The sequence below is a fragment of the Rhinolophus sinicus genome, linkage group LG02 (assembly GCF_036562045.2).
Source record: "Rhinolophus sinicus isolate RSC01 linkage group LG02, ASM3656204v1, whole genome shotgun sequence".
In the NCBI taxonomy this organism is placed as follows: Eukaryota; Metazoa; Chordata; class Mammalia; order Chiroptera; family Rhinolophidae; genus Rhinolophus; species Rhinolophus sinicus.
This window is the reverse complement of record NC_133752.1, coordinates 164146383-164163810: the sequence shown is the minus strand read 5'-3', so window position 1 is coordinate 164163810 and position 17428 is coordinate 164146383. Positions and strand designations below refer to the sequence as shown.

Sequence of the window (17428 nt, the reverse complement as noted above, 5' to 3'; positions counted from 1 at the left end):
ATAAAATACCTGTTTCTCAGCATCAGTCTGTTTCACTTTCCACTCCTATCTCCACCTACTGCCCTCGCCCTCTCCACCACACCCCTTTTACTTTTCCCCTCACTTACGGACACTTTTCTAGCTCCATTCTTTTATCACTGCTGTTCCCCATAGTACTTGATATGCCCTTCTTCTCCTTATGTGTCTTTTTATCTTACATTGTTCTTCAAGGTGTAAGTATCAATGTCATTATTTTTTTATGTCTTTCTCACCTTTCCCTCTCACCTCTCTGAGACTAGCAGATTAACAGCTCCCTCATCTGTGTTCCCATTTGGTAATTCTGGCATTATCATGGTTGCTTTACATGAGTTTTAATATGTGCCTGTGTCACCTTTCTGAATATTTCTTGAGGGCAGAATCTTGGTGCTATTAAAAGAGGTAATCACTATAAAGCACTTGAAAGGATCAATACATTCCTTTTCGCTTTCATTCATCTTTGTATCCTATCACCTAACCACATGATATTCAGTAAATGTGTGTTGACTTCCAATCCATAACTTAATACCCTATATTTATAATCTTTTGTGTGTATTAATAATAGCCTATGTTTATATACTTCTATACATTTACTTCTTACAAAGTATTTCTGCAAATATACTCTTCTGATTCTGACAATCAGTGGGGTATATTGTAGAACAAATGGAATCCTATTTTACCAAGAAGGAAGCCAAGGAAGGACTGAGATGCTATGTTACTGACCAAGGCCACAAAGTGAAACTCAGATCCGAACCTGACTCCAAAGCTGTGTCTTGCTTTCTTCGGGGCAGAACTATCCGAGGACATGAAGGCCTCCCAGCCATCCAGCTGCCAGTGGAGTCCTGCCCAGACTCAGTGCCACAGCTGTCATTAGCTTCCAGTTTACACCTTTCTGTTTTGTCTTGACTCCTCCTGAGCTTCAGTCCCACTTCTTCAAAGACAATTTGAATAAAGTCCCTTTTCTAAAAAGGGCTTTCTGCCAAAAAGGATTTGGGGAGACATCTTTCTCCAAAAACACACACAGACCAACAGAGAAACAATGAATGTGAGGCAGTTTGCTTAACTAACAACAGACTATCAGTCAAAAATCACCCAGTGCCTATTATATCCTGCGGACTCAATATACAGGCATACCTGTTGTATTGCGCTTCGCTTTATTGTGCTCCACAGATGTGTTTTTCTTTTTTTACAAATTGAAGGCAAGACCCTCCACCAGCAAAAAGTTTACAACATGCTATATACTGCGATACTTGCTTTATTGCTGTGGTCTAGAATTGCACCCACAATACCTTTGAGGTATGTCTGTATATATTTTATGTAATCCTTACATCCCTAATCAGTCATATAAGTACTTCCTGAGTGTCTCCTACTCTGTCTCACATTTTACCAAGCACAAGGGAAGCAACAGCAGACAGGAGAGATAGGATCCCTTTCCTTGTGGAGCTGCCAGCCTAGTGCAGCAGTTCTCAACCTTTCTTCCACCATAACACACTCGAGGGACACAGCCCATTACCACCAATACCAGGTGCTCTTTGTGTTATGATTTTCAGCTCAGAGCATACTCATGGCCAATTGCGAATGTTGAGAGTAAACGGGTTTTTGGGGTGCAGTTTGATGGAGCACCCCAAATGATTCTGATATATCCCCCTTCCACATAAATAAGGACAAAGATTCAACAAAGTAAAAAGACATTTAGTATACAGTGTATAGGTGCTGTGATGGGTACAGTTCTTGGAGCAAGCTGGAGGGGCACCTTTAGTAGAGCTGGGTGGAGGTCAAAGAGTTTTCTGGAGGAAGTGACGTAAAAAGAGATCTGAAATAGGAGCTGGTAGTCAGAAGAAGGGACATGTGGATGAGATGACATGGCATTGTATAACAGTGTTCCAGGAATAGCCTATGCTAAAGCTCAGAGAAACAAAAGAATTGGCACCATCAGAGGAACTGAAAGAATTTAAGGGCTGAAGGGTAGAGTGCAAGCAAGGGAACAGCTAGAAACCTAGGTCTGAGCTTAGTTTTGAGTGACTCTGTAACCGGGCCGTGCTTCATTGAGTGCAACGGGAGGATGCACAGCGGAGATTTTTAGGGTCTGGTAGACAGAGGCAGCTAACAGCCTGACCCATGGTAGGAGACGGCCGTTAATTGGATGTATTGATTAAAGGAGAGGAATTAGCCAGGCTTTGACTTCACCAACTAGGGGGGTATATACAGAGGCAGGACAGAACTTTTATTAGAGGTGGCTGGGAGACAGAAAATGAGCTGTTCATTTGGGAACATTGAAGTTTGAGGTATCCAAGTGGAGACATTCTGTTTACAGTCACAGATCTGGAACTCAGAGACCTAGGCAAGAGAGAAAAACTTCAAATGGTAACAGGGGACATGGCCTGGGTAAAATCATCCAGGGAGAAATGTGTTGAGTGAGAAGAGATCATGCCTAGGAGGGAACTTTGACAAACCATAGCATCTAAAGGACTAGAAGAGGAAGAAGACGCAGCAGAGGAGAATGTAAAGAGCAAGACTATCCACAGGTGGGTTAACTCTGTTTTATTGATGAGAAAACTGGGCCTAACATTCCACAATTTGGGCAAAATTGGGCTTCAACCTCTAAGGTGCTTGGCTCTCAAATCACTTGCTTCTATTATACACAATTATGGTTGTACAAACAGGTGCAAGCCCTTCCCCCTAAACCTTTCCTTGTTTGAATTTTCCTTCTCAGACACTAATCACAGTTTTCCAAAACCACAGGCAGTTTCCCTTCCCTGGCTCTCTCATGCCTACATGCTGGTGATGGGGGATAAAGCAACCAAAGGGGAAAGCAAAGACAGAACTCATCTTACCTTGAATTAGGTTACCAGCTAGCTAATTTAAAACATGGTCTTACCTCTTCAGTAACTCGTTCAATTCTTTAGGTTCCCTCTATGTTTAATGAGAACAGGATCTGACGTTACCCAGTGGCCTGACCTAGGAATTAAGTGCTATATAAAGTTTAATCATTAAATGCCTTCATAAGATACTGTTGCAGACATGGGCAATAAGAAAATTGGCTGAAGTAACTTGGGTTTTCCTGAACAGTCTCTCTTAGGTGAGGGCACTAAACATGCCCCGACACCCACCATGTTTAACCAGGACTAGGTTTATTGTAGCTGACAGGATAGCAGGAATGAATGAAGTCCCTTACCTTCTTGCTATAAACTGAGACTGGAAGGTCCCCTGACCAAAGTCATCACCCCTTCCTTCCCCACAGACAGTGCTCAAAGAGAGGTTAACAGTGTGGCCCTGGGAGTCCCATCCTCCTAGCTGATAAGACACATTGATTCTGGGAGTCTATTTCCTTATCTGTAAAATGGGGATAATACTACTCACCTCACCTCCAGTTATTGTGAGAATTAAATGAGATAAAGGCTGACAAAGCCCTCAGCACAGCACGCTGCCTAGCAGAGAAGTCAGTAATCATTAGCTACTGTCACCACCTTTTTTGTGTTAAGCTTTGCCCAGGGGTGGAGTGGGGCACGAGGCTAGAACTGGTTACTAAGGTTACCTTGTAATGACCCTGAACCGGGGAGTGAGGGAGCAGCAGAGCAAGTGAGGATAGCGTCAAAAGCAACATTTTCCAAGGGGCAAAATGTACTAATTCATAACATTTTCCTGTTTCACCTTCGTCCTCAAGAAATTTCTAAGGAGCAGTGAAGAGGCCTCAGGAGACGGGTCTCTTGACAGAGAACAAGTTTCTTGGGACCACGTCCCTCAATATTGAGAAATAAGATCCCTGACAAGTTGTTGAGAACTCATCCAGTCTACACTGCTGGGATTTCTCCCCATTCACCACCTGCTTTCCCGGGGTTGACAAGAGCTCGCGCTAAACTAGACCAGCTGCTGAGCACTGTGTGTGTGGTTCCACACCCCCTCCTGGAATTCAGTTAATTCATCTCAGCGCGGGGCGATCATTAAAAGTAGTTGAGGCTCCTAAGGAGCTCGCCAGGGAGGACAACGTGTGGTGGCCCAGGGCTGGGGCTCCCGGAATCGGGACCAGGAGTTCCCGGAACACAGCCAGCACCGCCCCTTGGCGTGCAACCCCGCAGTGCCGCTCTGGAGCAGCACCCAGTGTCGGAGCCCGCGACCAACGAAGCCTCTCCAAGAAAAAAAAAGGGGTGGGGGGAGGTGTGGGAGGAGAAAGCCAGCCTGCAGATGCAACCGTTGCAATTTGTGTCTCCTCTCTCCTGACGTAATGCCAGTTTCCAGCTTTCGCATTGCAGTGTGCAGTTCGCTGGCTGGAAAGTCTGAAGATCAATCGACCGAAGGCTAAGATAATCACTACCACTATCTTGCAATTTACTTTCCACGAATACACCAACTGATCCAACAACCCGCCCCCAAATTCCACGACTTTTGGCTTTTCAGGCGGTATTGTTCTCCCCCTCCCCCCAGGAAGGCAGTCTCTACGCTCAGCCCAGCACCAGGAAACGGCATCGGCTGGTGGCTCAAATGTGGGGCCGGGGCGGGGTCCGTTTAAACCTTCTGCTCTCCTCCCATCACACTCCACCCCACCCCTCCTCAGCCTTTTTCATTCCAAATCCCTGGCTTTGTTTTAAGCAAAACTATTATTGAAGCTGCAATATTTCCTCTCCCTTTCCAGGAACCGAGCTGGGGAGTGGGTAAAAACCACCATGGAACGCGCCGGTGCCATGTCGGATGCTCCCCCACGCCCAACTACCCCAAAGGGACGGGACCAGCAGCGGCTGGCCCGCCACCTCACGCGCGCCGGCCTAACTGTAGCCCCGCAGCCACCACCGACGCCGCCGCCGCCCAGCGGAGCCCGGGGAGACTCCCAAGGGCTCTTTAAATACGATCTATAAATACTACGGGCTCTGGGCGTGCACGTCATGGCAGAGGCGGCCTCCGATTGGCCGTGGTAACCTCGCTTATGTGCATAGCCCGATTGCTCAACCGGGCGGCGACCTCCGCCGGGCGCGCCCCTCCCCCTCCGCGGTTGCGCTGGGCCGCACAGACCCGCGGGCGGGGACAGCGGGGTGGCGGGCGTAGAGCCGCAACTGCAGCGTCCGGAATCGCTTGAACTCGGGTATCTTTTAAATCTTGAGTCCTGCGGCGGTCCTCCCGGACCCCGGCGGCCTCCCACAAGCATCAATTTTAGCAAGCGGAAGGCCGGTCCTTTTAGACTGGATCTTTATGCTTTCTGTAGAAAGAAAAGAAAGTTTTAAGGGGTGTCTCTGGGTGACTCGCAGAGGCACCACGTGAGACCTCGACACGCAGTTATAGCTCTGTCCAATGACTTGCGACTTGGGGTGTTCAAAAAGGCTTTTGCATGATCAGTAGTAGTAAGACCTTGTTAGCTTGAAAACGAAACAAGGTGGGTTCGCAAAATGCAAGATGTACGATTCGTACTGTTTTAAATCTGTTTTTTTGTTTTGTTTTGTTTTTAATGCACCAATTAGTCAATATGAATTGGCGATGCGGAAAGGTTCCCCACAGCGGTTCTTGGAGAAGAGAATCTATTGTAGCAATTGAAAATGTTCAGCAACTTGACCCCGACCCTAGTTGGTTCATTCTGGGGAGGGAGCTGGTGGCGGCGGCGGAGGTCTGAGAGAGAAAAAGACACTTTGGAGTTTGGGAAGCTACAGATGTTGGGAAGCGTAGAGGCGCCGAGAATTCTGTCGCGAGGATGCCATTGGCATGTTGCGCGAGAGAAATACGCAGATATTGTTGTATATTAATATTCGGATGTTATAAAATCATTTATCTCTTCAGGATGTAAACTGAACATAGGAACTGTTTCTGCTGTTTGTTCCAAACATTTTAGGTGTACAAACAATTTATAGCAGTGAATTCTTTACTTTTGAGTGAATAAATATGGTGACTTTTAATTCCTTAACTTTGTTTTAAAATGTTCTTTCCTCAAAGCGCATACAACATATTCTAAATTTCCAAGCCTTCCTAACAATACCCGGGCATGACTGCTAGGAGTATATGTTGGTGTTTCACACCTAGTTGGTCTTCAGTAAGTATTAGTGGAATGAATCAGTTAGACAAATACATTTATTCCAGAGCCTAAGCATGTGCTAAAATTGCAGATCTCATAAATATATTTCATAAATGTTCTATTTTGACATCCTCCTCCCTACATAAAACTCAAAGTTCAAACGGACTCGTTATTTAAAAACAATACTTTTAACTACTCTTGAAAGCTAGCGAATACGCTGCCCTAATAGCTTTTAAAAGAACTTCGGATTTTAACAGAAGAGCGCCCCCTGCTGCCCAATGATTTATGGGCAACGCACCTGAAAAATACAACCTGGGGTATGCCCAGGGCAAAGCTGGAAGGGTGAACTTTAGGATATTTTTCACCAATAGGTCGGTGTAAGTCACTTTGTAATTCTAGCCATTTTAATCATGCTGCCCAGCAAGTATGATCATTCAGTTGTAAATACTACCTTAAATATTGTTCTCATTTCCATAGTAATACAAACTAGGTTGATATTAGTCTATGCTTTAAAAACTATTAAAACAAAAGGTAGCCTTGTTTTGCAAATCATTATTCTCTGCATTAACAGATAATGTAAGAAAAAAATGTTTTAATAATTGAAATACTTTTCCCAATAATTTTCAGTACCGTGCAGTATGAATCATCAAAATTGTCTGATTTGAACACAGATTACTTGCAACCATCTTACACCAACCTTTCTCTTCTCAACTTGTTTCCCTCTGTCCTTAGTGTTTCTAACTTCCCAGGCCAAGTATAAATGCACTTATAACTGTCTTCTTGATGATCATATTTTCAATATAAATACTTTCATTATATTGTAGTATCTGTATGTTTATTGCATTTTTACAGTATTTTCCTTTTCTGCTAAGTTTCTTAATGTCACATTTCTTTTACTAATTAACTTATTTATTATCTTTATTAATGTCCAGATGATGAAATATTTTTTAAAAGTCCCAACTGACTGTGTAAGTTGAAAACTGCACATCTTGGCTGCTACTTCCACTGGTTTTTAATTTTAGAGTTGCTCATCTTGAGCAGGAAGAGCCACATTCAGAGTTTAGCTGCTGGTACAGCTTTGAGTCACTAGGAGGTAAGAGGGTAACAGGTAAACCACAAATGAAGATATAATGGTGGTGTATGTCTCCTGCTGTAAATGCTAACATGGGCATTTTAGCTGCATTCTTCATAATAAGAACTTTACCACCCTTTATAGAAACATACAGATAATGATCACAAATTATTCTGTGGTTCGCAATTCTCTGTCAGTCGCAGAGGCAGAAATGGAAATAGAGTCCATTGTTATGCTGAAAAAATGTATTTAGAAAAAGCTCCAGTGTCTGTCCTTTTGTAAGCCTGGGGTAAATAACCCAGCACTCCTCCAGAAGTGCCTAGTGCTCTAGCTGCTCTGTGAATTAATTAGGCTCCCTTCTCCCAGTTACTGGTGCGGGAACCACATCTTTTCCACATGGTTGGTCCTATGGTCACCATACCACAAGCTAGTTCTAAAGGTGGAAAATGAATGTTTGATGTTGGTGTCATTAGAATACACCTGGCAATATGTTTGTTTTTATCCCCCCCCTATTTATTAGTGGTAATTACAAATTGTCCTATCTGTCATTTCTGCTATGCACACAAAGTTGGTAAAAATGTCAAGACTTGGGGTTGGGGGGGGGGCAGACTGGATACAAGACAAAAGGCTTACGAATGGGCCCAGCTTCACTGTAGTTAGGTGAGCACATCACTGAGATCCTGGGGTGATTAATGATTTAATTTGCAGTGGACTGCAATACTGGCTTTCTGGTCCATCAACTGAGGGATGGTCTTTAAACTGTGCTACCAATGGCCTTGCTTGCTAACAGGGAGGTTCTATAACCCATATAACATGAATATGGGAGTATGTGCATTCACTGTTGGCACAAAAGTATGATGTACATACTTAACTTGGGTTTTCTTTCTGTAGTGACATATGACTTGAGTTTTGTATATGTTGAGGAGCTCATAAATTCTGGTTAAAATCCAAACTACTTTTGTTTTTATAAAAGTGAATTTACAACAAAATCCCATTGAACTTCATTTTTTATAACTACCTCTTCAAAAATTACGCTTCCTCCTTCAAACACCTCCTTTTAAGTAATTTTACTCTGCACATCAGGTGGCCTAAAGAATATTATTAGTAAAATTACCATTTAATGAGAATTTAGTATATATATCAAGCAACACACCAATTATCTATCAAGGACAGATCTAGGAGTGGTAACTTAGTGCCAAATAAAACTCCATTACTTAGTAGGTACACAGTTATATCCAATGAAAGGCAATACCTTAGGAAATAACTGAGCTATATAGAACATTATTTTAGATTTTATGGTGAAAGTCACTTTGGTATGTAAATGACCAATTAGAGCTTAACGGGTGTTTTAGTCTGCTCAAGCTACCATAGCAAAATACCATAGACTGGGTGGCTTAAATAACAGATTTATTTTCTCACAGTTCTGGACGCTAGAAGCCCATAATCAGGGTGCCAATATAGTCAGGTTCTGGTGAGAGCTCTCTTCCTGCTTTGTTGATGGCTGCTATCTTTATAGTGTGTGCTCACATCACCTCTTTTTGTGTGTGCTTGAGGTCTTCCTCTTCTTATAAGGACACTAATCCTATCAGATTAGGGCCCTACCCTCATGACCTTATCTAACTAGTTACCCCTCAAAGGCCCCATTTGCAAGTACTGTCACTTTGGGGGGTAGGACTTCAACATACGAATTTTGGGAGAGCACAATTCAGTCCATAGCAATTGGAATTTCATTTCCTCCTTTTCTTTCTATTAAGAAAAGATAAAAATTGGATCCCTGATATTTCTTTTGAAACTTTTTGTTTGGAAATACTTTTAAACTTAAAAAAAGTTTGTGAGTATAAGATAGGGAGTTCCTGTATAACCTTTACCTGTCTTCCCCTAATGTTAATAACTTATATAACCATTGTATATTTTTATCAAAACTAGGAAACTACCATTATTACAATATCATTAACTAAACTTATTCAAATTTCACCAGTTTTACACCTAGAGTCCTTTTTTAAATTTCAGGATGCTACACCAAATTTAGTTGTTTCTTTAGTCTTTTCCAGTCTGTAACAATTCCTCATCCTTTGTTGTCTTTAGTGACCTTGACACTCCTGATGAGTACTGGTCAGTTATTTTGGAGAATGCCTCTCATTTGGGGTTTGTCTGATGTTTCTCAAGATTAGATTGACATTCTGCATGTTTGGCAAGAATACCCCAGATGTGATCTTGCATCTTTCTCTGTATATCACTTCAGAGGACACATAATGTTGCTAAGTCTTTTCACTGGTGATTTTCCCTTGATTACTTGGTTAAGGTGTGTGTTTCCTGGGTTTCTACAGGAAATATTATTTTTCTTTTTGTAGAGAAATATTCTGGTGGTGGTTGTTCTCTGATTCTTGATTGCTTAGTGATGCCTTAAAACAGAAGTACTAGGGAAAGGAAGGAAATTTCCTGCCTGCAGTATTCTGTGTACTCTCACTCTGTGAGACACACACAGTGTGAGACAATGTGAGGTTATTATTCCTAATTTAAAGAAGAGAAAACTACTTTTTTTTTTTAGTTTAAGTGATTTGGCCAAGGTTACAGAGCTAAGCCTGTGTTTTTTCATTTTGAGTAACTGTTGGATTTTTCAGAAGAACTTTCAAATATCATCACACAATTTGGGACAATGGAATCCAAAATTCAAATTTGCTTAATACTAGAACATAAATCAATTGTTTCACTAATTTCCAAGTGTTTGCAATATTCTAGAATTATAGTCTTTAAAAATAATTAATAGCTCAGTCTGAAGTATTTAAAACCACGGTACATCTCCAAAACTCATTTAAGAAACCAAGTGCTTAATTGAACCTTTAATCAGATTTAACTGCTTTTTAAAGAATTGTTTATGCAAAATAGATAGAGGAACACCCTTTGAAAATGTTGTGTCATGATTTTGAAGCCAACCAAAGATCATTTACTACAGATAAATAATGATAAAATGAATTACTATAATGCTGGCAGCAATTTTTGAGCTATTTGGGATAAGAAATGGTCAATTAAATCATACCCTTACTTAGGCTGCACATTTACCACTTGTTTATGGTGCTTGTCTAGTTTTCAGGCACCTGTGAGATCCCCCTTCTCTCTGTTCAGCAAAAGAGCCAGGAAAGGGGAATGAAGACAACAATTCAACATTGTTGGAGAAGGCAAGTGGACAAGTGGCTGAGCAGCTCACCTATTTCTCAGCTCAAGTTGAATCTTTATTCTTTTGTTGCTGTTTGGAAATGTAGTGGGCAACACATGTGGACAACATGTAGTGGGCAACACTGCATAGAGAAAAGTCTTGGAGGATAAGCTACAAAAAGAGGTTGAAGTTCAAACTCAGCTTCAAAGAAGTCCTCACCTTTCCTTTCTTTTCTTCCCAGCCCAACCCCATCTCGTAAAGGTTTCTCATCTGCTTTTCCTTCCTTGTCCTGAGATTTTTTTCATTTGCTGCTGACAACATAAACTATGAATTTAGTAAGAGCCTGGTTGAACTTTGGAGTAAGGCTAAAGCACAGCTGTTTCTTTTCTCTTGTGCTTTTTTTTTTCCCTCCCCACCATTTTTTTTTTCCTTTTGGTTTGGACATTTGATATTTTTTTAAAAAAATAGCCAAATATATTTTATAACCAGAATTGGTTTTTGAAAACACCACTCACATTTTTCTTCATTAAAGCACTGACATACCTGAACATTTTAGGACTCTAGCCACCTGCTGTTAAATATTATTAAGAAAAAATGATTGTTGGACCATTTTGAATGAGAGTCTAGCTGTGCTATATATATATTTTTCTTTCCCTTGCACACACCTCAGGAAGGAAAACACAGAAACACCCTTTAGACTACTTTGTGAGGAGTACAAACTCGTAATAACCCCAAACAAGCAAAACTTTTGTGTTTTGCAAAGAGTGGGTCTGGAAGAGAAGAGGATGTTAAATAAGACACAGAACATTGGGCTCTTCTCAGGAAGAAAGTCTGTGCTTTTAGTGTCTCTAAAAGCTGTTTACCAAGGGAAAGGATGGTAGAAAATGTACCCGTTGAGGGGCTGTTTGAATCTCTAAATCTAACTTCAGTTTCTAAGGTGAATGACCTGTGTAAATAAAACTAAAATTACCTCAGGTTTCTGTATGCAATATTTTCCCTCCTTTTTTGCTTGTGGTTGGCACTCCACTTTGGGTCGAGCTTGTAAGTACAGCACTATGTTTGTAGACAGTTAATACTTCCAGAATGGACCAGGCCTTTTATACTCCCAGATTTATCACCTCACAACACCTGAGTAGAAATAAATCTTCATTTGAGGAAGAACATACATGTTTGATATCTGTTCTTTTTTGGAAAGATATTAATCCCATGGAACATTGGACTCTGTTCACCATGGAATTCCCATATTTACAATTACCTGGTATAAATGTTCTAACTTCTTGCCTTGTCATGCTTTCAGATTCAGTCTGTCTCAAACCAAATTTATCAGCTTTCTCTGGTCCCTCACCAAATTTATTCATTTATTGAGAAAAAAGTTGAGTGCTTTCTTTGTGCTAGGCACTGGGCTTGGTGCTGGGATTGTACTGGTGACTGAGATGCTAAGTCTCAGCCCTTATGGAACATACATTCTAACAGGAGAGATCAGAGAGTGAGCAACAATTATCTTAATGATTATATAATTACAGTTGAGACAAAAGCTATGAAGGTGGTACGATGAGTGAGTTTAACTAGGGAAACCCGTCCTAATCTGGGGAATCAAGAAAATGTCATTAAAGAAGGAGTGTCTGAATGAGTTCTGAAAATGACTGGACACCCCCTGATGGGGATACAATGACTGTGTCCAGGGGAACAACAACCTGTAGAAAGCACTTGAATTGTGAGAAAGCATGATGTGTGAAAGAAAAGGAAAAAAAAAAAGCTGGGGTTCCTGGAATAGAGAGTGAAGAAAGAGTGACATGACATTTAGCCTGGTGAGGTAGGCTTAGAACATGAAGGCCTTTGAGCCATCTGGGAGATTCTGAATTTTATTCTAAGAGTAATACAAAGCCATATAAAGATGTGAAGCAGGAGAAAATTCAGCTTAAAAAGATTTAACTTAAAAATAATAAAGTAAAATAACTTTGGCTGCTATGAGGAAAATGGAACTGAACTCTAGTAGTTAGAATTCTTGTTGATCTAGCACATTTTCCCTTTCCCTCCACTCCTGGTAACAGAACCCCTCTGCTTGTGGGGACCCCTTCGACCATGTGATCTGGGTAAGATTGACTCTCCTTCATCTCCCATCACAGGGATGGGCACATAACCCATTTAATATGTAATCCGATTCCCTCTTCTCCTGGCCTCAGTGTTTGCTTCAGAGGTAGGCACACCACCCAAGTCCCACTTATCAACATCCTCTCCAGGACTTCTGCTCAAACTTCAGGAAAGGGATAATCCCTATCTCTCTGGGATTGCGAGCTGTAAGGACCAGGTCAAGTCACCAAGGACAAGGTCAGCAACCTTTTCTATCATTTGAGGAGACGTGTTTGAGAATAAAACCAACATAGAGGGAAGGACAATGAAGAGATGGAGAGAAAGATGGATTCTTGAGATTAATCAAATCCATAGATCTAGCTATGTCTAGTTCACTCCCTGTTGATTATGTGATCCATAAATATCCAGTGACTTTCCTTATATCTTATAAAATTTAGTGTCTATCTGGCTGACCTTTGGTGAACCAGACCTCCCACAATGATATCTTAGTTCCCCTCAGTTCATCAGATGTTTACTGAGTGGCTACTATCTGCCAGGGATGATGCTCAGCCTTGAGAATATGATGATTAGAAGTCCTTGCATTCAAAGAATTATAATCTAGTGGGTTAAGCAAAGGTGTAGAGTTAGGAGATGTAGGTTGAGTCCTGCTTTACCACTCACTCTGACCTTAGGCAGGTTGGTTAAAAGTTCTTTGAACGTCAGCGTCCTCATTTATCAAAAGAATATAATGGCAGTAATAATAATAATATCCATTTCACAGGGTTTTGTAGTAACTAAATAAAATAGTATTTGTGAATAAAAAGGTAGTTTTTAGCTGGCTGCACAAATGCTAGTTATTGTTCTCAATAACAAGTTACTGAGAATAAATGTCATTATCCCTAACATTTATAGCTTTCGAAACCAGAGTCCAAAATGATTAAGTACCTTGTGCAGAATCTACAGCCAGTTATAGGAGTATGTGGTGCTCATGTGTGTGCATTCTGTTGTTTCCACCCCACTGCACTGCAAGAATCTTATGCATTCCTGTTTATAAGGGCAGCTTGTCTATTTTTAAAATAATTCTGGGACACATCTGAAAAACCCTAACATGAGATAAAAAAAAATATTCTGTTTTGCATTTATCTTGGCAGCTTGAAGAGAACATATTTTTCTGGGCATGTTTGGAAATGGATGATAGTTTTTGATTCTTATCCATATCCTCCACGCTTTCTTTGGGACACTTTCAGAGATTATCTTTGGGATTCAGAAAAACAAAATGTGATTTTATTTTTCAAATGCTCAGGGTGTTAGGAGTTTTGGGTCTTATTTTCCTGTCTGCCCTTTCATTGTAGCCATTATTTTTATATATAATAGTCATAATTCATTTTGTTGGAGTGAAGACTTCATTTTATGTATTTATGCCAATATATATGTATGACTATTAGATGAGGAGAAAATGTCTGAGCTGTGAGTGCTGGCAAGAATTATAGGGCACGGTATTATAAAATATAATGTGGGGATTATGTCATTGTGCTCCTCTGTATAAATCACATGATTGAGAAGAAAATGGAAATCATCATCTGCTGAAATTTATCATGGAAACATCTTCAAAAGCATATTGGAAATGGAAGATAAAATTACAAGGGCATGGTTTATTTTATTTGGAAAATCGTAATCCCTTATGGGAGATATGGGTAAACAGACTTCAGAATTTTGGCTTTGTTCAAGATTCCTTAACTCATTGGGTGGCTTGAGAAAGTAGTTTAAATTCACTACCTTTGAAAATTGGAATAATCATACCTGACAGTTGGGAGTCAATTATATTAGAGGCTAATGTTTATTGTATGATTACTGTGTGGCAGACCATATGCTAAGCACTTTATTAGCTATAACTCATTTAATCCTCTCCATACTCTGGGAAGTATGTACAATTATCATTTCTGTTTTATAGATAAGAACAGTGTGGTAGGAATTTTGCAGTGTATCATAACAACCTGTTTACATGTTGGTCTTTTCCTCTGGACCTGAATTTATGAGGGTAGGCATTGAACCCTCACAGCATCTGTCTCCCATGCTTAGCACAGACTTTGTTCCTAGGCAGTCAATAAATATGACTAATCTGTTTCAGGAAGCCACTGTGTGTAGGATGAACTGAAGTGTTCATATTTAATTAAGATGAGGCAAGGAAAGAGCTGAGACTAGTTTAATTGTTTAGGCAAAATAAATAAGAACTTATATTTAGATTAAAAAAAAAGTAGGAAAAGAAAGGAGAGATATGAAAAGATAAATAATTAGTAAGTGATATAAGGTTTTAAGTAAAAGTAGCAGTATAAGCTATCTTTAAAAGAGCTATTTAGGACTGTGTCTGTGTCGATGGGTTAAAGAACATGTTTCAATGAGCATTAGAGCTTTGAGCAGTGATTTGAGTGAGAAATATGGTAAAACACTAGCAGGAAAATACAAGCTGCATCAGGGTATTTTGGCATGCATCCGACCAGAATCCTTGTCTGCACCTATGGTAGACATCACTAATCAATAGCAGAACTCTTTTTCCCTGAGTTGGACCTGCCCTGAGAATTCTATTTTTCATATTTAATTAATTTATTTATTTCAGTTGCAGTTGACATTCAATATTATTTTATATTAATTTCAGGTGTACAGCATAGTGGTGAGACATTTATATAATTTATGCAGTTATCCCCAATTAGTCTAGTACCCATCTGGCACTATCCGTAGTTGTAATATTATTGACTATATTTTCTATGCTGCACTTTACATCCCCATGACTATTTTGTAACTACCAAGTTGTACTTCTTAATCCCTTCATATTTTTCACCAGCTCTCCAACCTCTCTCCCCTCTGGCAACCATCAGTTTGTCCTCTGTATCTCTGAGTCTATTTCAGTTTTGTTTGTTCATTTATTTTGTTCTTTAGATTCCACATATAAGTGAGATCATATGCTGGGAATCCTTCTTAAGTCAGTACTCCTAGTTCCTACAAACAATAGATTGGAGTAGGCACACAAGTTGAAAATATTTGCCATTCCAGGTTTACTGTATGGGACTTCTCAAGCTCAGGGGTAGGAGAGAGATTGCTAGTGGCGGGAATAACAAAGAGGTTGGCATATCATATGTCATGATATTTTTGGAAGTATTTAAAAAAAACATTTTATTAGAAATGCACTTTTCATATACATCTGTGGCAACTTTTATTTTGGTAAAATTTAAAACTTTCAGAAAAGCTGCAAAAATGGAACAAAGTATTGCTTTATATGAAACTTTAATCCAAATTCACCGGTTGTATACTTTTTGATCCATTTGCTATGCTGTTTCATCTATCCACTCTATCTATATACACATTTTTCTGAGCCATTTGAGAGAAAGTTGCAGCGATTATGTTCCTTTACTCTTTTACTTAAAATATTATTATTATTATTATTATTTTATTATTAATTAAGAAAAATACCTAAAGTAACATTGACTCCCTTTTCCTTTTGGTGTACTTGCAAATTTATATGATTCTTTCTGTTCTTCTTTTGAGACTCCAATGACATAAATGTTAGACTTTTTTGTATTGTTCCACAGGTCCTTTAGACTTTGTTCATAAGAAAAATCTATTAAATCCCTGTTGTTCAGATTAGATAATTATATTGATATCTTGAAGTTCATTTAGTGAGCCCATCCAGTAAGATTTTTTTTTTTTTTTTGGTCACTATATCTTTTTGGTTCTAACATTTTCTTTTGGTTCATTTCTTCTGTTTCTCTCCTGAGACTTTCTATCTTTCCATTTGTTTTAAGAATTTTCACATTTATTTATTAGATAATGATTTTTTTAACTGTTTAAAAGTCTATCTACTTTCAACATCTGTGTTTGTAGATGTTGAGTACTTTTCTCTTGAGAAATTTCATGATTTTCCTGGTTCGTTATATGTTGAATAATTCTGAATTTGATCCTGGACATTTTGAATATTATGTTATAGGACTCTAGGTCTTGTTTAAATCCTACAGACAATGTTTGCTTGGGCATTTGTTTTAGCAGGCAATTGAGCGGTTTAGATTTAGGTTTTAAGTTCCTACCCTGCCTCTGCTGGCTGTGAATCCAAAGTCAGTTCAGTTTTCAAAACCTTTGCTGTGCTACTTGGGTCTGTCCCATGTAACATCCAGTGACCAGCCTGGGACTTGGGCAGTGGTCCATCCTGTAGATCACTTCTCAATGCTGATTAGGGTCAGATCTCTGCATGCACAGCTCAGGGATGAGCACAGGAGTTAGTTCATAGATAGTTTGATGGTATCAGTTTCTTGAACTTCCTTCTCTTCATGATTTACCCCAGGGAAATCTTTCCCACTCCTGGCTACCTTCTTCCTGGTCTTCTGACTCGGTAGCCATGACTTTAGTTTTCCTGGTCTGCTATGCACTTTCTGAAATTGTCTGCTACCTGGACCAAATAGAGAGAAGTCAGAGAGAAAAAAGAACAGGGGTTCCTCTCATATTCTTGGATCCATTGTTCCTCTAGTCAGAAAGAAGGGTTCCCTTCCCTTTGAGTTTTAGGCATTTGTTCAGCTATTGTTGCCTCTATGCCGCTGTAGCATTGCCCAGAGGCTGGGCCAAGAGAGGAGGGAAAACCCCCAAAGGATTTTCTCCAATCTTTTGGTCCCTTCATAGGCCACTTTCTTGCCCCCTGGACAAGAAAGAAAGGGCTTCTCTTGGAGCACTTTCTGTCTGCTCCTGTTACATACTTCTGAATTTCAGGTGGTTTTTGAGTCCAGGCTAGGAGAAACTAGGTTTAAGAAAAGGGATACTCACCCTCAGTTTAATGGTTCTCAGAGTCTGTTTATCTTCCCCAATTTAACTGCTGTGTTTCCTTTTCAAACTAGCTCCAAGGGTTTCAGCTGCATCCAGTGGAAGGCATGCTTTCTCTTTCTCCATGTTATTTGGAACCCAGAGAGTGCTTATTTGCTCTTAAATACTTCAATGTACTATTTCTTAAAATGAAGGACTTTCTCTTATATGACTACATGATAATAATCAAAATCAAGAAACATTTTTATAATACTATTATCTAACCCATAGTCCAAATTCAGATTTTATCAATTGTCTCAATAATTTCCTATATAGTTATTCTTTT

General features: G+C 39.8%; 1 protein-coding gene across 2 annotated transcripts in view; it reads right to left on the bottom strand.

The window, feature by feature from the left end:
- The window catches only part of LMNTD1 (lamin tail domain containing 1), a 113907-nt gene that overhangs the window by 29655 nt on the left and 66824 nt on the right, over window positions 1-17428 (bottom strand). Inside the window, exon 8 of one of the 2 annotated variants that reach the window (XM_019737665.2) lies at window positions 11217-11361. The exons of the other annotated variant lie outside the window; for it this stretch is intronic. Coding sequence (XP_019593224.2) covers window positions 11331-11361 — 31 coding nt within the window. The 3' untranslated portion in view covers window positions 11217-11330. Of the gene's footprint in view, window positions 1-11216; window positions 11362-17428 lie in introns of those variants that run through there. 2 annotated transcript variants of the gene reach the window in all.